General features: G+C 40.7%; 2 protein-coding genes across 5 annotated transcripts in view; both read right to left on the reverse strand.

Moving 5' to 3' along the window:
• Window positions 1-10: 10 nt before the first annotated feature.
• LOC123982350 (caspase-7-like) lies at window positions 11-4,915 on the reverse strand. Its single transcript, XM_046067834.1, has 4 exons — window positions 4,514-4,915; window positions 2,111-2,274; window positions 1,231-1,357; window positions 11-415 (listed from the first exon to the last, which is right to left on the reverse strand). The coding sequence occupies exons 1-4, from the start codon at window positions 4,731-4,733 to the stop codon at window positions 102-104; spliced, it is 825 nt and encodes a 274-aa protein (XP_045923790.1). The 5' UTR covers window positions 4,734-4,915; the 3' UTR covers window positions 11-101.
• A 5,645-nt stretch (window positions 4,916-10,560) lies between these two features.
• LOC123981763 (transcription factor 7-like 1-A) overlaps window positions 10,561-21,916 on the reverse strand; it is a 23,911-nt gene continuing 12,555 nt past the window's right edge. For all 4 annotated transcript variants that reach the window (XM_046066911.1, XM_046066910.1, XM_046066907.1 and 1 more), the window contains 9 exons: window positions 19,149-19,226; window positions 17,293-17,410; window positions 17,095-17,179; window positions 16,910-16,984; window positions 15,453-15,569; window positions 13,924-14,089; window positions 12,843-12,950; window positions 12,673-12,721; window positions 10,561-11,206 (listed from right to left, as the gene is read on the reverse strand). In XM_046066911.1, the coding sequence (XP_045922867.1) occupies window positions 10,620-11,206; window positions 12,673-12,721; window positions 12,843-12,950; window positions 13,924-14,089; window positions 15,453-15,569; window positions 16,910-16,984; window positions 17,095-17,179; window positions 17,293-17,410; window positions 19,149-19,226 (1,383 nt within the window). In that variant the 3' untranslated portion in view covers window positions 10,561-10,619. The remainder of the gene's footprint in view (window positions 11,207-12,672; window positions 12,722-12,842; window positions 12,951-13,923; window positions 14,090-15,452; window positions 15,570-16,909; window positions 16,985-17,094; window positions 17,180-17,292; window positions 17,411-19,148; window positions 19,227-21,916) is intronic.

Genomic DNA, 21,916 nt, shown 5'->3' on the forward strand with positions numbered 1-21,916 from the left:
CATCGTCAGCTAACTTATCTTTTCTCTTCCATCTGCATTCCTGATGCTTATTATTGCTTTCATACGTTCAGATGCAGTCAGGCACACTCGCGTGCAACAGTCTAACTGATGGAAGGTGTCCGTGTTCTGACATTATCAGCGCCAACCAGTGACGTGGCTGAGAGCCGCTGGGCCCCGCTGTCTTTCCCCGTCTCAGCGAACGGGAACACTTCACGGGTCAGTCGGGTCAGGAGGCAGGGCATCTCTTTCTTCCCTCCCACGTCGCGGCCTTTGGCCTGGAAGGTGTAGGCCACCCTGTGGGAGAGGCGGGTCATGAGGCGAGTCAGCTCCAGGTTGCGATTCCCTTCATCCTCTAGTAAGTTGCAGAAAGTCTGGATGAAGACGGATCCGAGTGGGTTCATGAAAGCTGCGTAACCTGAGGAGAGTACGGAGGGAAGAGGATTTAAACAGAGATCACGATCTAGTTCAAATTCCACCTGACAGGTGTTTATATCACAGTGTTTGTAGACTACTGTACTTAAGTAGGTACTTGTACTTTACCTGCGTATTATTTTTGCATAAAACATATGAAGAGTTCAAATACAATATAAAAAAAATGATAGTTTGTTATAAATTAAAATGGCAGATTATACAAGTGGTTTACTTTACTAAAGAAGGTACTTGTACATCATTTTGTACTTCCACTCCACTACATCGCAGAGAGAAATATTGTTTTTTTTACATATAAAACATATGAAGAGTTAAATTTAAAATGACAGTTTATACTTGTATAATAATATAATAATAATCTTTATCTATAAAGCACTTTTAAAAACCGTGTTACAAAGTCCTTTCACGAGAGCAAAGACAATAAAACACATATAAAACAGATCACAAGATACACGGTAAAAGCAAGAAGCACCTTAACTTGTTTTTTACTAGTGTATTGTATACATCCATTCTGTACTTCCACTCCACTACGTCTCAGAGGGAAACGTTGCACTTTCTGCTTTGCTGTATTTATATGACACCATTAGTTACTAGATAATTTACAGATGACATTTTATGCATATAAAACATTTGAAAAATTTTATTAAAATAACGTTTAAGTGCAGCTGAAACAATTAGTCATCTGACAGAAAATGAGTTGCCACTGTTTTGCACTGCGAAGGTGTCACTTTGGGTAACAGACTATGTTTTACTCGTGTCTGTTTTAAAACAGGAGCAGAACCTGGACGGACAGGAGTTTACCTGGTGGTGTGGCGTACATCACTGCTGTATCTGTGGGAACAGAGAGATGGTGCGAAACGCTGCACTCTGTGGTGTCACTGGTCGAATCCACCTCCACACCGTTATCCAGACCGTCTCCCCGACACGCCTGCAGAGACGGCAACAAGACCTCAGAGATCAGGAAGAAAGATATATAAATATGTACACAACACTATCAGCTGTCGACTGATCTTGATATTAATCTCACTTGATGTGCAGATGTGGTAGAAGTATTCAGTATTTTACTTTTACTTACAATACCACAGTATAAAAATTCTCTGTTACAGGCAACAGTCCTGCATTTAAACTCTTATTTAAAGCTGGGATAGGTAACCCCCTGCCTTCAGGCCTCCCTCTATAGCCAGAGCAGGTCGGTCTGCTTATTACAGTCCTGTGACAGCCTCAGATACTTGTCAGAGCATTTCATTCATTGATTTCTGACAGGATGTATTTCAACAAATATAACAAAAATGCTTCTGAAATAAATGGCATAACCCAGCTTTCAGTAAAAATACAGTAAGTATTTGCAGTATTTGCAGCTGGTAAAAGTGGAGCTAACGACTTTTTATCCTGCTGGGTAGCTTTATCGATAATAATGCATCATAATTTATTAGTTATGTATATTTTGAGTTAATTGTTTTAATCTGCAATGTAACTAAAGCTGCAGTAAAGTAGTAGTGCAGCACAAGTATAAAGTAGCATCAAATGGAAACTGAAAATTGTACTTGTACTTGAGCAAATGTGCTATTTAGGCTACACTCCCCAGCTGCTGATGTAGAGAAATCTGTCTCCACTACTAAAAGTAAAATGATGATATAAACATTCCTTATCAGTGTTAAAAACCTGTTTCCTCCTGCTGTACCTGTATGAGGAACACTTTGGCCTTTTTCTCCATACAATCGTTGTCAAAATATTTGAAGATACGAGCCAGTCGGACAGGTTCCCCATCAGCTCCGAACACGCAGCCCTCCTCGCCGTGAGACGACAAGACGGTCAGAAAACAGTCCTTCACCGGCCGGCGGCTCTCTGCAGCACAAACACATAACGAGACACATGCTCATCAAACAAACACACAATTAACTCTTAGTCACCGATCTTTATTAGTCACCATGCAGAGAGACATGGAATTATGGAAATATGAAATGGTATGAATGGAGCAGCACATCAGGCATGCATGCATCAGTTAAAGTCAACAGGTGAAAGAACATTCAGTCTTAACTACAGTATGTATTTGCTGGCGTTGTCCTGGGGAGTGCCCTGATGAAAGATGTTACTCATCAAAATTAAGGAGTCACATCCTCTGCACGAACTGCTGGTCGGACAACAAAGTCTCTTCTGTCAGAGGGCCTCTGTAGGAAGTCATTTGTGCCCACTGCAATTAAAATATACATTGACTCCCATCCGGGCAGGAAGAGGAGACTTATTTCTTTTGAATGATTATGCACATCCTTCACCGTCCTACACTCATTTGCACAGATACAGTCGGGGAGACGTATTTTTAAAGTTGTTTTTACTCTACATATAGTAGTGAAGACTTTTATATGAATATGTATTTAGAATAAAATACCTTAAATAACTCTTTATTGTCCCAGAGGGGAAATGTGTCTTGGGCACAGTCCTACAATCTGGTCATAACTCTACATAAGATCAACAGGACACCTTAAGACCTGAGAGAATATTTGATTGATCATGCAATACGACATCTTAAAGTGCTGCTGCATTTATTAGACTTTGCTCGATATGTACTAGGATTTAGTTTAAGAGTTCTTGTGTTAATTTTTTTTTTACCTACCTCATGCATGTTTTGTGTACGTTTTGTATTTGTGATTTTTATTTTATTCCATGTAAACTGCCTCTACACTGCAGCCCCTCTTCCTTCAGGGATGATGGATAAAGTACCTACATGTAAACCCGTCAGGAACTCTGTGTCATGACTCTCGTCTTTGTTTACCACTCAAACACAGTTAAAATTCACATTAAATGTGACTTATTTCCTCACTGCAGTCCTGTTATGTTTGTAGTTCTTCTAAGACAGATAAATGCCTCCATCGGAACTTGATTACGTGACCGACTGTGACAACAGTTTTATCTCTTAGTGATAAGCAGCTATAAAACCGTACATGAACTTTCAGCCTGTTTGATATCTGGGTGCGTGTCCTGATGTTAAACACACAATCTGTCCTTTTCTGTAAACATAAAGGCAGAATGACAGTAAAGAAAAAAAAGTACTTGCTAACAGTGAAGCGAGAGTGAATGGTTCCTCATGAAAAGACGTTCTGGGTTCTCTGACAACAGCTCAGTCAGCTTGACACATAAAAAGGTACAACCTGGTTCAAGGTTCACTGACACTTCAGGTCGGTTCTACTTTCATTCCCCTGTCAGTAGAATCTAAAGGAGGTTCTGGGGTCTTTGGAGCGGTTCAAGGATGTTGTTTAGGAGGTTGTAGTGGTCACTGAGGAGGTTCTAGGGGTCCTTTTAAAAGTTTTTAGTTGTCGTTGAGGAGCTCCTATGGGGGTCGTTTAGGAGGTTTTAGTGGTCAATGAAGAGGTTCTCCATTGCTTTAGGAGATTGAGCCATTGAGGAGGTTCTAGGGGGCCTACAGGATGTTCTAGGACTTCTTTAAGAGGTTGTTGTGGTCACTGAGAAGGTTTAAAACATCCTTTAGATAAATGAGAGGAGGTTCTAACGTTCATTGAGGGTGTTGTTGGGGTCCTTTTAAAAGGTTCTAGTGGTCATTGATAAGGTTCTACAGTACTTTAGGAGTTCTGATGCCATTGATGAGGTTCTATTGCACATTTAAGAGGTTTTTGTGGTCTCTGAGTCATTTAGTAGGTTTTAGTGATTATTGATGAGGTTCTAGGGTTCCTTTAGGTTTTCTTAGTAGGCATTATAATAATCTAGCAGTCCTTTAAGGAGGTTCTAGTGGGCATTTAAGAAGTTCTGGAGGTAGTTCAGGAGGTGTCAGTGGTCAATGAGGAGGTTGTATAGTATTTTCTTTAATAAAACGCACATCTTCCAGATCAGAGTTTTTACTTCTGTGTGGAGCTCAGGAGGAGAAGCAGATATTTAAAAAGACTGATGGATCCAATAAATGAATAAATAAAGTAAAAGCATGAGTCCTCTGCACAGTTATGAATGTTCCTACATGGTATTTATTGCGTGTATTTGTGTGCAAAGACAATACGGATAAAATAATAAACAGTTAAACATGCATAGAAATTAAATTACTATACATAGAAACTGAATGATGCGTGTTGTGTGTCACCTTTCTGAAACAGCTTGTAGATTTCGTCACCGCTGAGGTCGGCGTGGATATCCACCTTGAAGCCCAGTTTGCTGAGGGTCCGGTGGAGTCTCTTGGCGTCCCTCTCGGCTCCAGACCTCCTCTCCAGATCCACCCCAGGGTCAAACCTTGCCACAGACACCAACACTGCCCTGTTACACTCCCCCCCGATCTGATCTTTCAGTCCTTTCCATGGCAGCATGGTTTCTCCAAAGACTTCAATCAGTGAATGGAAACGCTTCTTTTTTGAGTCTGACTCTGCTGCTTGTATCTCTGAATGTGCCTAACAGACGTGTTGCACTTCACTCCAGTTAAAGCAGTCAAACAGTTTTATCTATACCTCCAGTCACACCTGTCTGGCCATATATGGACTTTCCCGTTCAGGCTTTAACTGGAAGAACGATCACGAGTGTTTAGGTAACACAGTGTCACGCAACTTTTCATGTGCTGGGAAATCTACACAGTGCAATCATGTCAAGTGTTTCAGATGAGTCAACGCTCGTCAAACGCGCACCATGCTTACACTGGAATTATGTGTAAGTCTATAAATTTGCTTGAATAAAAGAGTCCAGTGTACGCATGTTTGAGGGAGTTGTTCGTGTGTCAATATGTCAATAAAAGAAAGTAAATTATTCTTTTACTGACACATTTATTTGTAAGTGAATTGTTGTTCTTTGATATGCCCTGAGGTGATGTTGAACGGCTGCCTTCATGTCGTTGTGGCGAGGACAGTGTTTAATATTCTGGTATCTTTCTTCACTACTGTATTTGAACTTGTGCCAAATACACTAAACTAAATTTTAACTGACCGGAAATACCCTTACTCAACTTAATTACAACGCTGGCTGGTTGTTAAAGTTAAGTAACTTTGGAGAAACCAGCAAGAGATAGCTAAAACCAAAAGACAGGAACGGCGTGCTAATTATAGTGTGAGAACATTTGATTGATTGATTGCTGTTGGGGTGTAAAAAGAAGACTTCAACAAATTCAACAAAGAATGCTTCTAAAATAAGTTGCCTAGCCCGAAATTTAAACACTGGAAGGGTGTTCTTCTACAGCACGCTGCATATTTTAGTATTTCTCCGTGATATTTGTCTGTGGTTTCAATTAGCTGGTATGACTTTTAATTTTTGATTACTTTTTATAATAAAATTATCTGATTTTATTGTTAAGACTGGATGCATATTTCAGAAGGGCCTTAGTCTGAACTTTCCTTTAAACTGTATGAATAGACATACACCAGTATTTACAGGAAATATTGTAGTTTGTACTCTTTACAGTACTACATTTATCTCACAATTGTCGTCTTCAGTTACTTTACTGATTAGAAAAAGAATCAGCTCAGTAGGTTTACACATACAAGGAGTCTGATTTGGTGTTTTGGTGCTAGTAAAATAAATAGTATTAAAATAAATATAGGAAATATAAGAAAGATAAAGATATAGCGAGTACTGCAGGTCATCATACGTTTTACATATAATGAACAAAATTATAAACACAACACTTTTGTTCTGTGTTAGTGAGCACTTCTCCTTTGCCAAGATAATCCATCCATCTCACAGGCGTGGCATATTAAGATGCTGATCAAACAGCATGCCTATTGCACAGGTGTGCCTCAGGCTGGCCACAATATTATGTATTATATAATGCAGACAGAGTAATCGACTATGACAATAACCTTTTGTTGCCGCCTAATAGCAAGGCATCAGATTATATGAGACCATCACGTGTTTTATATATAAAATATTAATCTGTAAAGTATCTAAAGCTGTTTTAATGTAGTGAAGTAAAAGGTTCCCTCTGAGTTGCAGAGGAGTAAAAATAGAAACAAGCATACATTTTTCTTTCCCTTAGTAACTGACTGCAGATGAAAACAGTAATTTTATAAATCATACATCACAGGAATTATGAGTCATTGGGTCAACAACAAAACTTAAAAGTGGATCAAGGATTACTTAAAACAAAACTGAAAGCACAAGCCTGGACAGGTAGATATCAGAGAGAGAGTTACTGCAATAAGTTATGATCCTGTTGACTGATGTGTTCAAATGGCTGAATAAAGGTTACGGGATCATAATGACTCTGTGTTTAAAGCAGCGGTGGAAGAAGTACTGAGATCCCTTACTTAAGTAAAGTAACTATCCTACAGTGTAAAAATACTCTGTTGAAAAGTAAAAGTCCTGCATTTATAATTCTACATGTATTATAAATGCAATAATAAAAGTATTACCAGAAAAAACTTCTTAAAAGTTCCAAGAGTACTCACCATTGTTGTGAGAATGAGAAAAGTGTGAAGAAAAGGACACTGGAAGCCACTGGTTCTGGGTCTTGGGGGGCCTTCATAGAAACAGTTTGACTGTCTGACACATATACAAGCCAAATAATAAAAATATTTGCTTTTGATAATCATTATATGCTTAGCTCATTTTACACACGTACATTTTAAGTAATACTGTCTTTATTTCTTTAATAAGTCCTATATCTCTGCATCTCTTGTGCCTGATCCTACCTTTGCCTCTAGAGACCTTTGTCTTTGTATGGTTAGACATGCTAAGGGTCAGTGCATGCTGAAGTCTCCAAAAAACGCTAGTTTCCAGTAAAGAGTTCCACTCTATTGCTGTAAATTAAACCAAAAGGTGAAGCGTCCCTGACGACACATTCGTGCATCTCGCGCTCATGAGGGGAGGTGTGAATAAAGGTGTGATGCAAGAGGGGGAAGGAGTTTTACTTCTTAAGTTTATATTATTTTTAGCAAACCTTAAGACTTGTCTTCTGTAAGGACGTCTCATGTATGCAATCCCTGATGACATCAAGATAATAATTTTAAATCAGGAAAGAAGGCACTATTTGCCTAAACGTCAGCAGCCACTGTGAAAATGAAAGCAACCTCATTTTGACATTAAAAGAACAGAAGGAAAGTAAGATGGTGACAACCCATGATTGATGTCTTTTCTGCACCTGATGCATTTATATATAGATATATAAGAGAGGAAATGCTGATTTTGTCCTTTTTTTAAATTGAGACATTCTGTTTCTGGTCTTTATGCATTGGAAATGAGAAAAGATTGCACAATTATAGTTTGTTGAATCTACATGATGTTTTATTATTTTACTTGCTAGTTTTTATTGTTAATTTGTGACTAGTGCAAAGGGGTGTTGCAACTGCTGGCAGGAAGTGTGTGGTATCTTTATGAAAAAAGAAAGGATATGAGGTGAGAATGTAAGAAGGTCAATCTGATGGCTAAGTTCTGGCAGCCTATTAACGTTGAGGTCCTTCCTGCTGATAAATGATTTAAGTTAGAGCTCAAGAAGGGGAAGAAATAAAGAAGGAGGGGTGAGAGAGGAAAAAAGGGGGAACTTTTGGGGGCTTCTGTTTTTGCATTTTTTAGAATATAAATAAGTTTCTCTTTGGTTGCACACCTTAAGAAACTAGCAAGAAACAGATCTTGTCTTATACCTGGGACACATGGAAGGAACTGTAAACACAAGAGATCGATACCTGGTCAAGACTCTCCTCTCTATCACTAAGAACCAGTTTATACCTGTTTATACCAGTTTTTATATTTATTAACATTCATTAGACAGGTGCATCTCAGAAAATTAGATCATCGTGGAAAAATATTTTGAGATTTGGAGTTTTGATTTCCATGAGCTGTAAGTCATTAATCAACAAGATTAAAACAAACAAAGGCCTGAAATATTTCACTTTAATAAATCTAAAACATATGAAAATTTACCTTTTTGACTTAAATTATGAAAATAATGACTTTTTCCAGATTATTCTTCTGATTTTCTGAGATGCACCTGTAGATGATATCCTGCGTGATGGAGAATCTCTTATACAGGTTAAAAAATGAAGGAAGATTATTTCGCAGAAGTCTGGGGAAAATGCTGAATATATAAATTTAAAAAAGCATAAATAATAAATAGTATAATAGAACGTAGATTTGTTCCTCCCTATACGCTTTGCTCACCTTTTCATTGTATTTTCTTTTCTCTTTTTTACCCTCAGTAATTAAACTCTAACAAGAAAACAAATTTAAAAATAAAGATTGAGTTAAAAGAAACTGAAACAAACCTGCCAGAGAGACAGATTAGTGTCTGGAAAAGATGCCAAGAATTCAAGTCAGTTTGTTAAATACCGGCCAACGCCCTATTTCTGTAGCAGTATTAACATATTTGCAGTGTTATTATAAAAACGAGCTTTTTTCAAGGTAAAAAATAACTAAATAAGTTTTTTAAAATGCCAACTATGCAAAATGTGCCGTTTCAGAGTGTGAAATTATGGAGCCTTCGAGGTCCCGACAGATAATTTGTCCAAACAAGTTCCTATCGTGTGCAAGAAAGACTGTAGTTTTATAATTTTATTATTCTTAAAAGTACATGATGAGCTCACTTAAATCAGTCAAGTATAAAGTAGCATAAATTGGATATACTCAAGTAAAGTACAAGTACCTCAAAACTGTACTTATGTAAGGTACTTGAGTAAATGTGTAAGTTACTATCCACCAAAACCTCCCACACAAAAGGTTGTAAAAGAGCCTCATGCAAAAACATTTTCACATCCCGCCCACATGTCACAAGGAGTTCATCCAGGAAGTCCTGCTTTGGATCAGTGTGTCTGTCTGAGTTGCGGCTCTAACAAGTTTCACATCCGTGATATAAACCGAGACAACAACCATTCATCTGTCTCTGCCAATTTATCAGCACGCTGCGTCTCTTCCAAAGGCCTGAAGGCATGCAGCTGACCTTATTATATACAGAGACAAATTAACCTTCAATTAGTGCATCAGTTAATTTGTTTTGCAGTTTGAGACATTCATATGGTGGTGTTGCTTTACACAGAAGCATCACTAGCATGCATATATATATATATATATATATATATATATATATATATATAGATAGATGATATATGAATTAATTTAGAATATTATAATTTGAATAGTAGAGTCAAACAATAGGGGTGGCGATGGAGCAGTGGATGAGACGCATGCCTTTGGGGTTTCCCACCGACGTGTCCCTGAGCAAGACACTTAACCCCTAGATGCTCCAGAGGCGTGCAATTGTAAGTCTCTTTAGATACAAATTTATAAATGTAAACACGATGACGTCAACGTAATTACTTAGACTTTGACTGATAATAGGATTTTCAAACTCAATGAAATGTACAATCCGTTGGGCTTAGTTGTTTTCGTGCCTGAATGCGGAAAGTACTCCTAAATTACTCGTATAAGAACAAATCTGTGCGAGTGGTTCCTGCATGAGGCACAGTGACGCTGTGGTCCAGTCTAATGAGCTGGAACTGCTGGTTCAACTACTGACGCAACAACCCCATTTTTTTAAAGCCTGTATTTGTTCGCATTTAGCCAAATTGGCATCATCAAAAGTAGCCGAATGACCTATTAGCACCTCCTGTTGGCAGCGTATCTGTGGATATACAGACAACTTACTTTGATACTGGAGAAAACTTTCTCAGCCATTCTTAACAGATTCCTGGAGGATTATTCATGCGTTTCAAAGAACCTTAATCACGTCCGTGAGCTGTAACTGCCGACCGTGTTGGTGAGCGGGGACAAAAGACAAACTAACCTCACACACCTTCAGCTCTCTCCCTGTCAAAGCTTCTGTAACCGACAGTTTCAAAGACACCAACACCACGCAGGCAGCCATGAACTCAGTGAATATTTATTAACACAGAGGAGGAACCAGAAAATAGATTTACACTCAACTACTAACAGGTGAAAAAAAGAAGCATTATAAACAAACAAACAACCCCCCCCCCCACCCCCCCGTGCCACGTTTTGCTTTCAATTACAACAAGTTGATCATTCATAAAAACTAATTAGAAAAAGTGAACAAAAAAAATTAATGAACCCTTTCATGAAGATAGAGAAGCGGTCAAATATTGACCAATTATGTCCTTTTCATACTCGTATAAAACGTGATACATCCATTAAAAAAGTTTAAAAAAAAGAAAGCTTATCTACAGCCTTTAAAAAGAGGTACAAATCAGGTTTAGCTGTACGTGATTTCTTTGTTGTTTTTTTTATTTGATTTCATGAATTCACAAAGTAAAAACGGCCCCTCACAGCTGATTGGTTCTTCTGAGTGAGAACGGCTGAGTTAAGGCACCGTGGGAGCTCGCTGCTGATTGGTGAGCAGAGGTATGAGGCGGGGCGAGGAAGGGCTGAGAGAGCAGAGGAGGAGGAGGAGGAGGGGGTGAACACCTGGAAGAGGCCATGTGGGGTGAGGAGATGGGCGTGTCGCAGGAGGACGACGGCGTGGAGGGTCCTGGAGTGACGGCGTGTCGGCTCAGAGGGTGGGCGGTCCTGTGAGGTTTGGTGGTGAGGGACAGCGGCTGCAGCTGCTCGGCGTACGGCGACGTGTGTCCGCTGTGGCTGTAGGAGGAGTGTGTGTGCTCGGTGTGCGTTGGAGCCGGCGCCGCCGGCGAGGCCAGCGCGGTGGTCGGCGTCGCCGGGGAGTCCAGGGAGGAGGCGGGGCTGGCCTGGGACAGGTGTGTGTGCGTCAGGTGGGAGATGGTGTGCGGCTGTGTCAGGTGGGAGCGGGGGTGTGCGTGCGCAGTCTGTGTGAGCTGAGCGTGAGCGTGAGGCGCCTCCTCGGACGGCACACGAGGTCTCTTCAGCTGCGGGGGGAAGTCCTCTTCAGGCGGAACTGAGAAACAAACACAAACATACCGATCACTTTCAACTTTGGTCGTTTTAGACGCCCTCACTGGGGATCCTGTGGCCACTGTGACGTCACCCGTTGGTTGTGGACCACCGTTTTGAGGCCTCAAGTTTGGCATTTTGGCCGTCGCCATCTCGGTTTTTAGGAACCAGACACCCAAAGAGGGTGGAGTTAGCTGGTTTAAATTAGTAAGGTGCATCCGTAGGTAACCAATTTCTGCGGAGGGAATGCAATTGACCCTTCGCTGAAGCCACACCCCCCTTAGTTACTGTTGCTAAGTCCGAAAAACTATCGGACTTTCAGCACGGCGCTGCCTCTGTGTATTACTGCACTCCCCGGAGAAATATTGTGTAATTTTTGGAAAAAGCGATCTCAGAAAGAAGCAGACAGTTTTGCAGTTGCATTGTGCATTTGAAGGTTTTATTCAGGCTGTCAGACTGACGTGAAAAAGATAAAGACGGAAGCTAAAGCCCACCGATCACAGAGTGAAAGTGAACCACCGTAGTATTATTTACTGTTGAGAAACGATATTAAGGATCAACTCTGTTCCTGTACAGCTGGTACGCCTCTGTTCACTATTACGATCATTAAAAAGCAGAATAAATCGTACGTCTCCTTTCAGCCTCTCTGGGTAGCGACTGTAACTAATAAAAGATGCCCCAGGAACAGCGTTTGACCAGATCTTGGAAAAATACAGCTAGAAAACGACTCTTTTTGCATTAGAGTCAAAGGAGCGCAGCCACGAAAATGTCCGACCTCAGTTAGCGCGAGGCCTATACTGCGCTGTGATTGGGCAGCTGTGTGTTTGGGGCGTGGCTTAGCGAAGGGTCAATTGGTCTGTGAGTTTCCTGAGACGCTAAACCAGTACAGTAAAATAGAAACGCTCTGTCACAAGGTGGTAATTCTCAATGAACCGGCTGTGGGTCGGGGGTCTGGAGAGGACAGGGTGGCTGGGTCGGGATCTGGATCCCAGGTCTGCCAATTAGTGACCTCTGCTCTAAAGCAAACGCTGCTTTATTGTCTATTTTACAACTGGGCTTTCACACCTGCCTCATGTAGTTCGGCTGAATCGCACTGGAGTTTGTTTCCCACCTCAGTGCAGTTCGTTTGGGCAGGTGTGAATGCAGCAATTGCACTCCCCCTTGAAGAGGTGGTCTCAGTACAACACGCCTCCTGCTTCTACGTCATTATGTAGTTGAACTGCAGTCTAATAAGACTTATAATGTCTTTGTGATACACATCAGAGGCATTAAAGGGCTGCGTAAACTTCTGTCAGTCACTAGAATTTGATTTCCCCACGTGGGTCCTGATGAATCTCCACAGCTGTCCAATCAGTGAGTTGTAATGAAATGTAGACTCCTGGAGACTCGAGGAAATTTCTACAACCTGCAAACTAAATCAGGTCCATTACTGATCGAAGACGCTCTCTGACTGCGGCAGCATCGTCTTACCTTCAGCCTGAGTTTCACTCTTAGCCCTCTTCCTCTTCTTCTTTTTACCCTGCACAAAAAACAAAACACATGAAACTTTCCATCAGCTGTAAACGACACCGGGAGCAGTAATGCAGCGCGGCGGCGTGAACACACAGCTGTTTGGGTTGGACGTGAGCAGCTGTACTCACGTAGTTGTCTCTGGCCGACCAGCCGGGGTACAGCTTGGAGTGGAGGAGTCTCTCTTTGCGAGCCAGTTCGTAATATTTGGCCTGTTCCTCTTTGGACAACGAATGCCACTGTGCGCAGAAAACGAAACACAGTCACACACACACACTTGTTCCACTATACCTGTGGGGACATCTCACTGACATGCATTCCCTAGGCCACTAACCCTGACTTTAACTTTAACCCTAACCTGTCACCTGAACTCTAAGACTTATCTTAACCCTCAAAAAGCAGTCTCTACCCGTCGGGACCTAATTATTGTCCCCATCAGTTGGTGTGCGTTCAGGAACTAAAAACATGAAACACACACACACACACACGCAAAGACAGATGCATAAATATTAACACAGAAAAAGAAAATGTTTTACACAAACTGTTGTGACTTCTTTCTCTTGAATTTTACAACTTTATACAGAAACCTTGTCCTTGAAATATTATTACTTTATGATCAAACTATGATTTTTTTTTTTGCCTCCTAAATTTTAAACTTTCTTCTCAAAGTATTTTGACATTTTTCGTGTATATTTTAAACTTTATTTTCAAAATATTACAACTTTTTTTTCCTCCTGGCAGAATTTTAACTTAATTCTCAGAATATTAAGATTATTTCCTATTAAATCTATCTATTAATTTACCATAGAAGTATTAAAACCCAGGAACTTGAAATAGTACCACTTTATGATAAAATATCATGACGTGATATAATGAATATAAACAATTCTGAAAAAAATAATTACGATTTCTTGGACTGATATTGCGATTCTAGGGGACAATGATCATTGTTTACATAATTATTTTCATATAAAAACACATTTAATGATGATTATGGTCTGATTTTTGAAGGGATCTGCACCAAATAAATATGTTTTCTTAAGTTTGTAGAATATGATGTGTAGGCCAGGACGTCTCTGCAGTGCGACAACAGTGAATTGTGACACACATTTTCCTTCAGATTAAGAAATATTAAAGCTTTTTGAGGGCAGATCTTCGACTTTATGCTCGAAATGGCTGCACACAGGTCCATGCACAAGTTAACACACTAACCCTCTGTCCTAGTATTTGGTTGATGGTCGCGCTCTCTTTAACTTTGCACTGAGCGACCACTTGGGGCCTCTCCTCCCTCATGTACAGCATGAAAGCATTCAGCGGCTTCTTGATATGAGGCTTCCTATCATCTTCTTTCTCTGGCGGGGGTTCAGGCATCGACTTCCTGCAGGGACAGGGAAACAGACAGAGTAGAAGCGCACGTTACAGACACAGTAGGATGAGCTTAAGTTCCTGTTCATGCAGGCATCTTGGTAGAAAAACCTTTAATCCAACGACTTCCGCTAGAGAAGACACATATGGTATTTGTGATCTGATTAAAGGGATACGATTCTTATCCAATACGCTTTTTGTTAAATTCGGCAAATATTTCCTCATGGGTCGTTAGCTCTGTTTTTCGTGTGCTCTGACAGCCCCGGGTCTGTAAATTGAGCACAAACAAAGCTGCTCTGAGCGAGCAGCAGGTGTTGGTGGCGCGCTCGAAGCAGTGGGAGAGAGAATGTAAACAAACAGCGGTACGTTCGAACATGCTGGACTCATTACGGGACTTTAGCTGTGAAGATAACTGAGAAACAGCCACAGAGGGAAATGTCTGAGGAACTGTGAGACAACTTATATGACCAGGCGAGGGGAAGACCTGCGTTAACATCTGTGAAGGGTTTCATTGCTGGATAAATCTACGAGATTTGAAAGGAATGAAAACCGATGCTGAGGTTGCTCAGTTTCTGCTGGACAGGTGAGTAAAGTTAGCTTTGCTGTTCCACATGAACAACAGCTTCAGTGTTACAGTCTTGTCTGTCTGTTGTCATGTTTGTGATGATCCCAGCTGGTTAGCTTTGTTAGCGTGTTGAGTGCGTGTGTGAATAGAGGGAAACGGGTCAGCACCTTGTTCAGCAGTAAATGTACAGTAGAAGTTACAGAGGCCAGTGAATAAAGACTGCAGCTTGTCAGGACGAAAGAGGAGCTCCTGTGTGTTGCTGCTAACTGTTGAATAAAGAGTGAAGGAGGTTAGCCCCACAGTTCGCTTTGACTTCGGCTCTGGAGATAAACAGTCGCTCCTGTGCTTCCCAGCTCTTTTCAGTCACTGTATTTTTGTAAAAACTATTTCAAATAACTCGCAAGTTTTTTTACTCTGTTGTGTTTTGGATTCTGCGTTTGTGAGCTTACACACATTGTTCGATTCATGATGTTTGTTCACTAATTGTAACTTCCTCGATAATCCTACCGATAAATAAACTAGACTCCGTGTCTTAGATTTAGGCTTAGAAAAGTATTTTGCTTCAGTGAATATTTAAATATTGTCTACAGTGCTGCTAAAACACGCCCTCTTATTGAGGCCAACGTGCTCTCGGGCAGCAGACGCTGTAGATTCTGCTATATTTCAGCAGAGTAGGGCTGGTTACCATGGCAATGTGCGTTCATGAGTTTGCAGAACCGCATAGCATCCCTTTAAGTGTGTGGTTTCTTTCTGCGTTGGAGGCATCAATAAATGAAGGAATATAGGAGTTAAGTGATTTAGATTTCGTTACCCAGGCTGGCTGCTGCATCCAGGCTCCTGCTTGATCCCCGTGGGGACGATGGCGGGATGGGGAATGGACGACTGGGGGGTCGGCACCAAACGAGGAGAGAAGCCGCTCGACACTAGGCTGCACACACACACACACACACACACACACACACACACACACACACACACACGAAACGCTCAATTTGATACCACAGATCAGGAGCCAGTCCCCATAAAGCAAACATCAGTAAACTTTTTATTTACATTAATATTTATTTCTACACCGTGCAGCTACCTGCACAACATCAATCACCTCTGTGTATAAAAGGTGCATATAGTGTACACATAGCTCATCTATTCTGTTTTTATTTACTGTGTATATTCTAATCTGCTTTGTTGTATCTGTAGCTGCTGTAACAGGTGAATTTCCCCAGTGTGGGATCAATAAAGTCTCATCTTACGTATTCACCAAAGATGGAAAAAAATAAATACTACTAATAACAAACTTTACTTGAAAAGCCTGCACATCATATGAAATTATAATACAGTAACGTCATACGATTAATATATTTTTTATACTAACAGTATACTATTAAATGAACATTATACTTTTAATTTAATGTTTCAATATTATACTAATACACTAATTTAAACTAGTTCCTCCTCCAGGTTGTGGATAGAGACAGATGTAGATTTAGCCAGAGTCAAGAAGTCATTGTGACAATAAGTTCTCCTTCTAGCCACCTCCTCCTGAGCAACACGCTCCCCCTGTTCTGTTTTTATTAATTAAAGTAATTGTAATAAATATTGTTCAATAATCTTGTTTACATTAAGTGTGGTGTGGGCTGTGCTGGTGTGCACAAGGAGCACACACACACACACACACAGCAATAAATTGTTACGTGAACATTTCACTGCAGGCCTAAATTTCTTTGTGCTTTATGGGGAAAAGAAAAATGTTAAATAATATCGTGGGGCTAAAAATCATGATGACTATTTCATAGCAGATTAATGGACACAAGTCAAAATATTTCAAAACAAAAGTTTTACGAGAAAATGTCATAATATTTTGAGAATAAAGCTGGACAGTTAAGAGACACAAAGTTATGATATTTTGAGAACAAAGTTGTAATATTTTTAGAGTAAATTTACAATATTTGGGAAACAGTTTTAAGTATAAAGCTGAAAATGTATGAGAATAAACAATGGTCTATAAATTGTCAGGTGCTTTTATTTGAGAATGTTTTCATGGTGGTTTTCGGGATGTGGCCCGAGTGGTCTCAACGGGCAACAAGTCAGTGAAATCATTTGAAGAAAGGCCATTAAAAACATTTAAAAAAGTAAATCAGAAGACTAAAATGTAAAACTTTATAAATCAACAGGAAACACAACTGGACAACATTCTTTAATCGAGCTACAGATCTGTATCAAAAGTGACACCGAGATTTAAAACGACTTTAAAGCAAAACACACTCTCACCTCGACATGGAAGCGTTCATAGCGAGGGCCGCAGGAGAGAAGCTCCCTGCGATGGGATACATCGACTGTCCCTGCCTGCACGGACCAAAACACAAAGAGGCCGTCAAACGTCCTGCCATCTTTCCCAACACGTAAAAATCAAGACAGCCGTTTGTTTACATTTACAGTATGTGTGTTTTACTCACAGCCATCCAAGAGGGTGCGGGATCTGAGCCATGCCTCCGGGAGAGACGGGGTAGCAGGCCGCGTGGGGGGTCCTCGACATACCAGCTGCACGGACAGCAGCACAGGTGAGACTCACACAGGTACGAGTTATATTCACCAGTGTGCGCGCTCCGACGCAAGCTCGGAAACATTTAGGATTTTGAGACTACACTGCTTACCTGCGTCAGGGGAGAAGCCAGGAGAGGCCCGCTGAGGGGAGAAGGCCTCTGGGCTGTAGGACAGCAGAGGATGGAGGTGGGTCATGTGAGGGTGCTGCACCACCGGCACATTGTTAGACTAGAGAGAGACACAGCAGGTGATTAGTGGAGACGCAGTGGTGTCATCTGTCCACCAGGGGTCAGAACTTCCCCTAACAATTTCTCACAAACTGAAATACATTTTTCACGAACACGACAGATATATTGTCATTGTTTTCACGTTCCAGCAACAAGTTAAAAAGTGTGTGTTCCACTTGAAGTTCCCGACAAGACGTGAATGGCTTTATAAAAATGAAGACAAATAAGACTTTATTTTTTTTTTACAGTTTTATTTTCAAGTATTAGTTTATTTTTATATTTGCTATTTTTATTTTATTTTTTAAGCTTTAATTTATAAACACACACTTACGGTTTTATTTTATTTATTTATATATTAATTTTTTTATTTTTTTATTTTTTTACACACTTACTGTTTTATTTTATTTATTTATATATTAATTTTTTTATTATTATTTTTTTCCCCCACACTTACTGTTTTATTTTATGAATTTTATTAAATGAATTGTTCTTTTCTATTATATTTTGAGCTCTGGCAATATTGTTGTTTAACATTCATGCCAATAAAGCTGAGCTGAATTTACCTGAAGACCACGTAGCTTTACTGCTGCACTATTAATCCAACTCTGGAGTTTTTAACGTGAAAGGAAGTGTATCAGCAGATGCTTTTTAATACACTTTTAAATTATTAATGAAGGAGCATCAGTATGTCTGTTTACATCATTTCTTTTTAAAGATGATTTTAATGTAAGAGGAAACAGGTGATAAGTTTGTGAATGTCACTTTCTCTAAATGCACAAACTACATGATGCCTTTTCTCAGCAATTGTAGGTGGATGTTCTTACATATTTTCTTTTTTTCTCCATTTATGACAAGAGATGCAAAGACAATAACTTAATTATTACTGCAAGATATTGCTGTCAGTAAAGACGGGAGCATCCCATCTCAAAAAAACATCATGACTGAAAGGCTTCTGTTTAGTTTCTTCTTTAGTTAACTGTAGCAAGAAAGTATTAATGTTTTATTTACCTCCATCAGTTCATTTTGTGCTTCTTTTTCCCCAGAGGGAACAACCCGTTTCCTGCTTGTTGAAATATGATGCTGCGGCAAAATATAATCATTCTAACCACAGAAAGTTATCAGGAATCAAAGGCAGGTGTAATTTATAGCAAGGGTGGGGTAGTTTTAAAATGCGAGGTTTTATTTACATCTACTTGTGCAACAAACAGTAAAGCCGCTATAAATTTCTTTTTTTTTTTAAGGAAGTAAAACTATTCCAGGAAATCCCTGTTTGATGGAAAGCCACAACATCATCCGATAACATTCACTACTGCTCATTTCAGGATTCCCGAGACGTTTATCTCTCAGATCGGTGGTGTGTTTTTTTTAAATCCACAACCGTTTAATTCAAATGTTATTTTTATGAAGCACCATCTCATACAAAAGCAGATCAAAGTGATTTACATAAAAACAGCGAAAAGATAAATGATCTGTATCACAACAACAACTGCAGGAACTGAAGGAGCTGGAACTGGTCCTGGTCTGCAGGGGAGGCCAAACAGTCGAATCAATCAAAACTACTCAACGACGTATCAAACAGTCTCGCCGACGCATCGTTGACACCGGCTTGTTCCACGTCGGAGAGAAATCTGATTACTGATCAGCTGCATGGACGCACAGATTCATTCACTGCACTTCATTGATATCATGATGTACAGGAAGTACTGCATGTATGTCATAGCGTGTGTGGTTAATCTTACCAGGTGTGTCGGAGTAGCAGAGTCTCTGATAGATGATCTTCCTGGTACGTCTAGCAGAGGCCACTGAAAGGGCAGATACTGCAGACAGACAGACAGACAGAGAGATTGATTAAAAACACACACAAACCAAAAATCCTCTTGCATGCACACATCATTTATTTTTTACTTGAGCACAGCGGGGGCGGAGCTTCATCCTGCTACAAAGTCGTATTAACCAAGTTTACATGACCCCAGACTCACTCTGAAAGTCCACAGAGTCTGTCTGCTTCTCTGCTGCCAGAGCTGATTGCAGCCATTCTACTAAATGTTTGTGCTCAAACCAGAAGCGCTGCAGTGCGTCCCAGAAGAGTCCCAGCGCCAAGCAGCACAGAGCAGATGAACCGAGCAGGAAGTCAGACACAGAAACGGCAGAGGATTCGGTCAACTTTCAAAATAAAATACCTGTTACAAGACTTCCGTCCTGTTTATCAACAATAAAAACAGCTAAATCAGACAAAAAAGAAACAATTCAACTACGTAGCCAACTTAATCATAGAAGCACAAAAAGCACCAATCACCAAATCAACAAAATCTAAACATGTCGGCAAAATCCGGCAGGCAAAACGCTCTTATTCTGAAATGCTCCCTGTGGTAGTTGCACCCGTCAAGACGAGAAACGAAAGCGGGCAAGATGCTCCCCTGCTGAAACACCGAGAGGCTTCCTGTGGACTTTGACACCGTAAATAAACCGCTGCGAACACGCAGCCTACGCCCCTCCCTCAGAATTCCCATGATGCACGACGGTGAAGGGAGTTTTGTTAAAATGTGCTAATAAGTTTGCCATTTATTTGAAATACTTTATGATATATGTTTATTAAAAGGTGTCTCTAGTGTGTTTGTTGGTAATTGTCACCCTTGTGGTGGTTTACCATTGAAACCATGAGTGACGAGACGGTTTCATTTGATAAGAGCTGCTGAATTCTGCAGATATACCGCAGCGTCATGTACCGCTGGTGTTTGTTCATGTCCACAACAATCAATAGAGCTAAACTTAGTCCACCCACGCACCCACGCACCCACGCTACATCCGCTTATGGAGCACAGAATACATTTTCACAAGCAGTACTGGATTCAAGAGACTGCAAGTTATAGAGTTTAATCCGCTTGTGTGACAGGAGGAAGTAGATACGCTGCAGAATTTTACACAATTTAGTCTATTGAAATGAGTCATTCTGGCGTTTCTATGTTCCACCGTGTTGAGTTTCTTCTTCTTCGTTGGTGTAGGCTACTACAAAGCATGGTGACTGAAAGTGAGCGGATCATCCCCAATAAAGACCATTTATCCATTTATCCGATTCGGATTCTAATTTTCAAATCTGTTTATCGAATCTCGGTTCTGATTAATTCACAACAGATCCCTTCAGCGCTCGGTGACCTTCACCCTCTTCCTCCTGCCTCATCTTCCCCTTCATGGGTAAAGTGAAAGACGTCTCTATACCAGAGGGGCGTCTCTGGAGAGAAAAATATATATTGAACCATTTCACATCATTTGTTTCCCTTCAGTATAAAAAGGTGAACGTCAGCTCACCTGTGTTTTGTACTGTGTGTTGCTACTGTTAGCGTTAGCTGGATCTGGAGCGTCATTGTAGCTGGGAGAACGAGACACGTTGAACACGGCGCGTTCCTTCAGATTCGTGCTGAAGTAAACGCTTCGTCATGTTGGAGCTGCTTCCTCCCTCGCACCAAACCTCCTTACTGCAGCTGTTGCATTTTGCTCTGTCGTTCTCTTTTTTTAGTGAAGCTAAGCCAAACTTTGGAGCGTTTGCCGCCACGGTCCAGCACTGGAAACAGAAGGACTCTCTTCTTCATGCTTTGTTGACGTAACAAATGATGTGACGTTAGGTCGGCGTAGCGGCTCCTGGCAGATAAGGGACAATTTTACTGACTGTAAAATGCTCACTGCAGTTCAATCAGGAGCTGAAATATGCAGAAAGTTAGGAACCGAGAAGCAGAATTCAAACGCACGGGTCTTATCAAAGCCACTTTTCCTGGAAATGAGTCATTCTGGCGTTTCTATGTTCCACCGTGTTGAGTTTCTTCTTCTTCGTTGGTGTAGGCTACTACAAAGCATGGTGACTGAAAGTGAGCGGATCATCCCCAATAAAGACCATTTATCCATTTATCCGATTCGGATTCTAATTTTCAAATCTGTTTATCGAATCTCGGTTCTGATTAATTCACAACAGATCCCTTCAGCGCTTGGTGACCTTCACCCTCTTCCTCCTGCCTCATCTTCCCCTTCATGGGTAAAGTGAAAGACGTCTCTATACCAGAGGGGCGTCTCTGGAGAGAAAAATATATATTGAACCATTTCACATCATTTGTTTCCCTTCAGTATAAAAAGGTGAACGTCAGCTCACCTGTGTTTTGTACTGTGTGTTGCTACTGTTAGCGTTAGCTGGATCTGGAGCGTCATTGTAGCTGGGAGAACGAGACACGTTGAACACGGCGCGTTCCTTCAGATTCGTGCTGAAGTAAACGCTTCGTCATGTTGGAGCTGCTTCCTCCCTCGCACCAAACCTCCTTACTGCAGCTGTTGCATTTTGCTCTGTCGTTCTCTTTTTTTAGTGAAGCTAAGCCAAACTTTGGAGCGTTTGCCGCCACGGTCCAGCACTGGAAACAGAAGGACTCTCTTCTTCATGCTTTGTTGACGTAACAAATGATGTGACGTTAGGTCGGCGTAGCGGCTCCTGGCAGATAAGGGACAATTTTACTGACTGTAAAATGCT

Source organism: Micropterus dolomieu, linkage group LG13, assembly GCF_021292245.1.
Source record: "Micropterus dolomieu isolate WLL.071019.BEF.003 ecotype Adirondacks linkage group LG13, ASM2129224v1, whole genome shotgun sequence".
Classification (NCBI taxonomy): Eukaryota; Metazoa; Chordata; class Actinopteri; order Centrarchiformes; family Centrarchidae; genus Micropterus; species Micropterus dolomieu.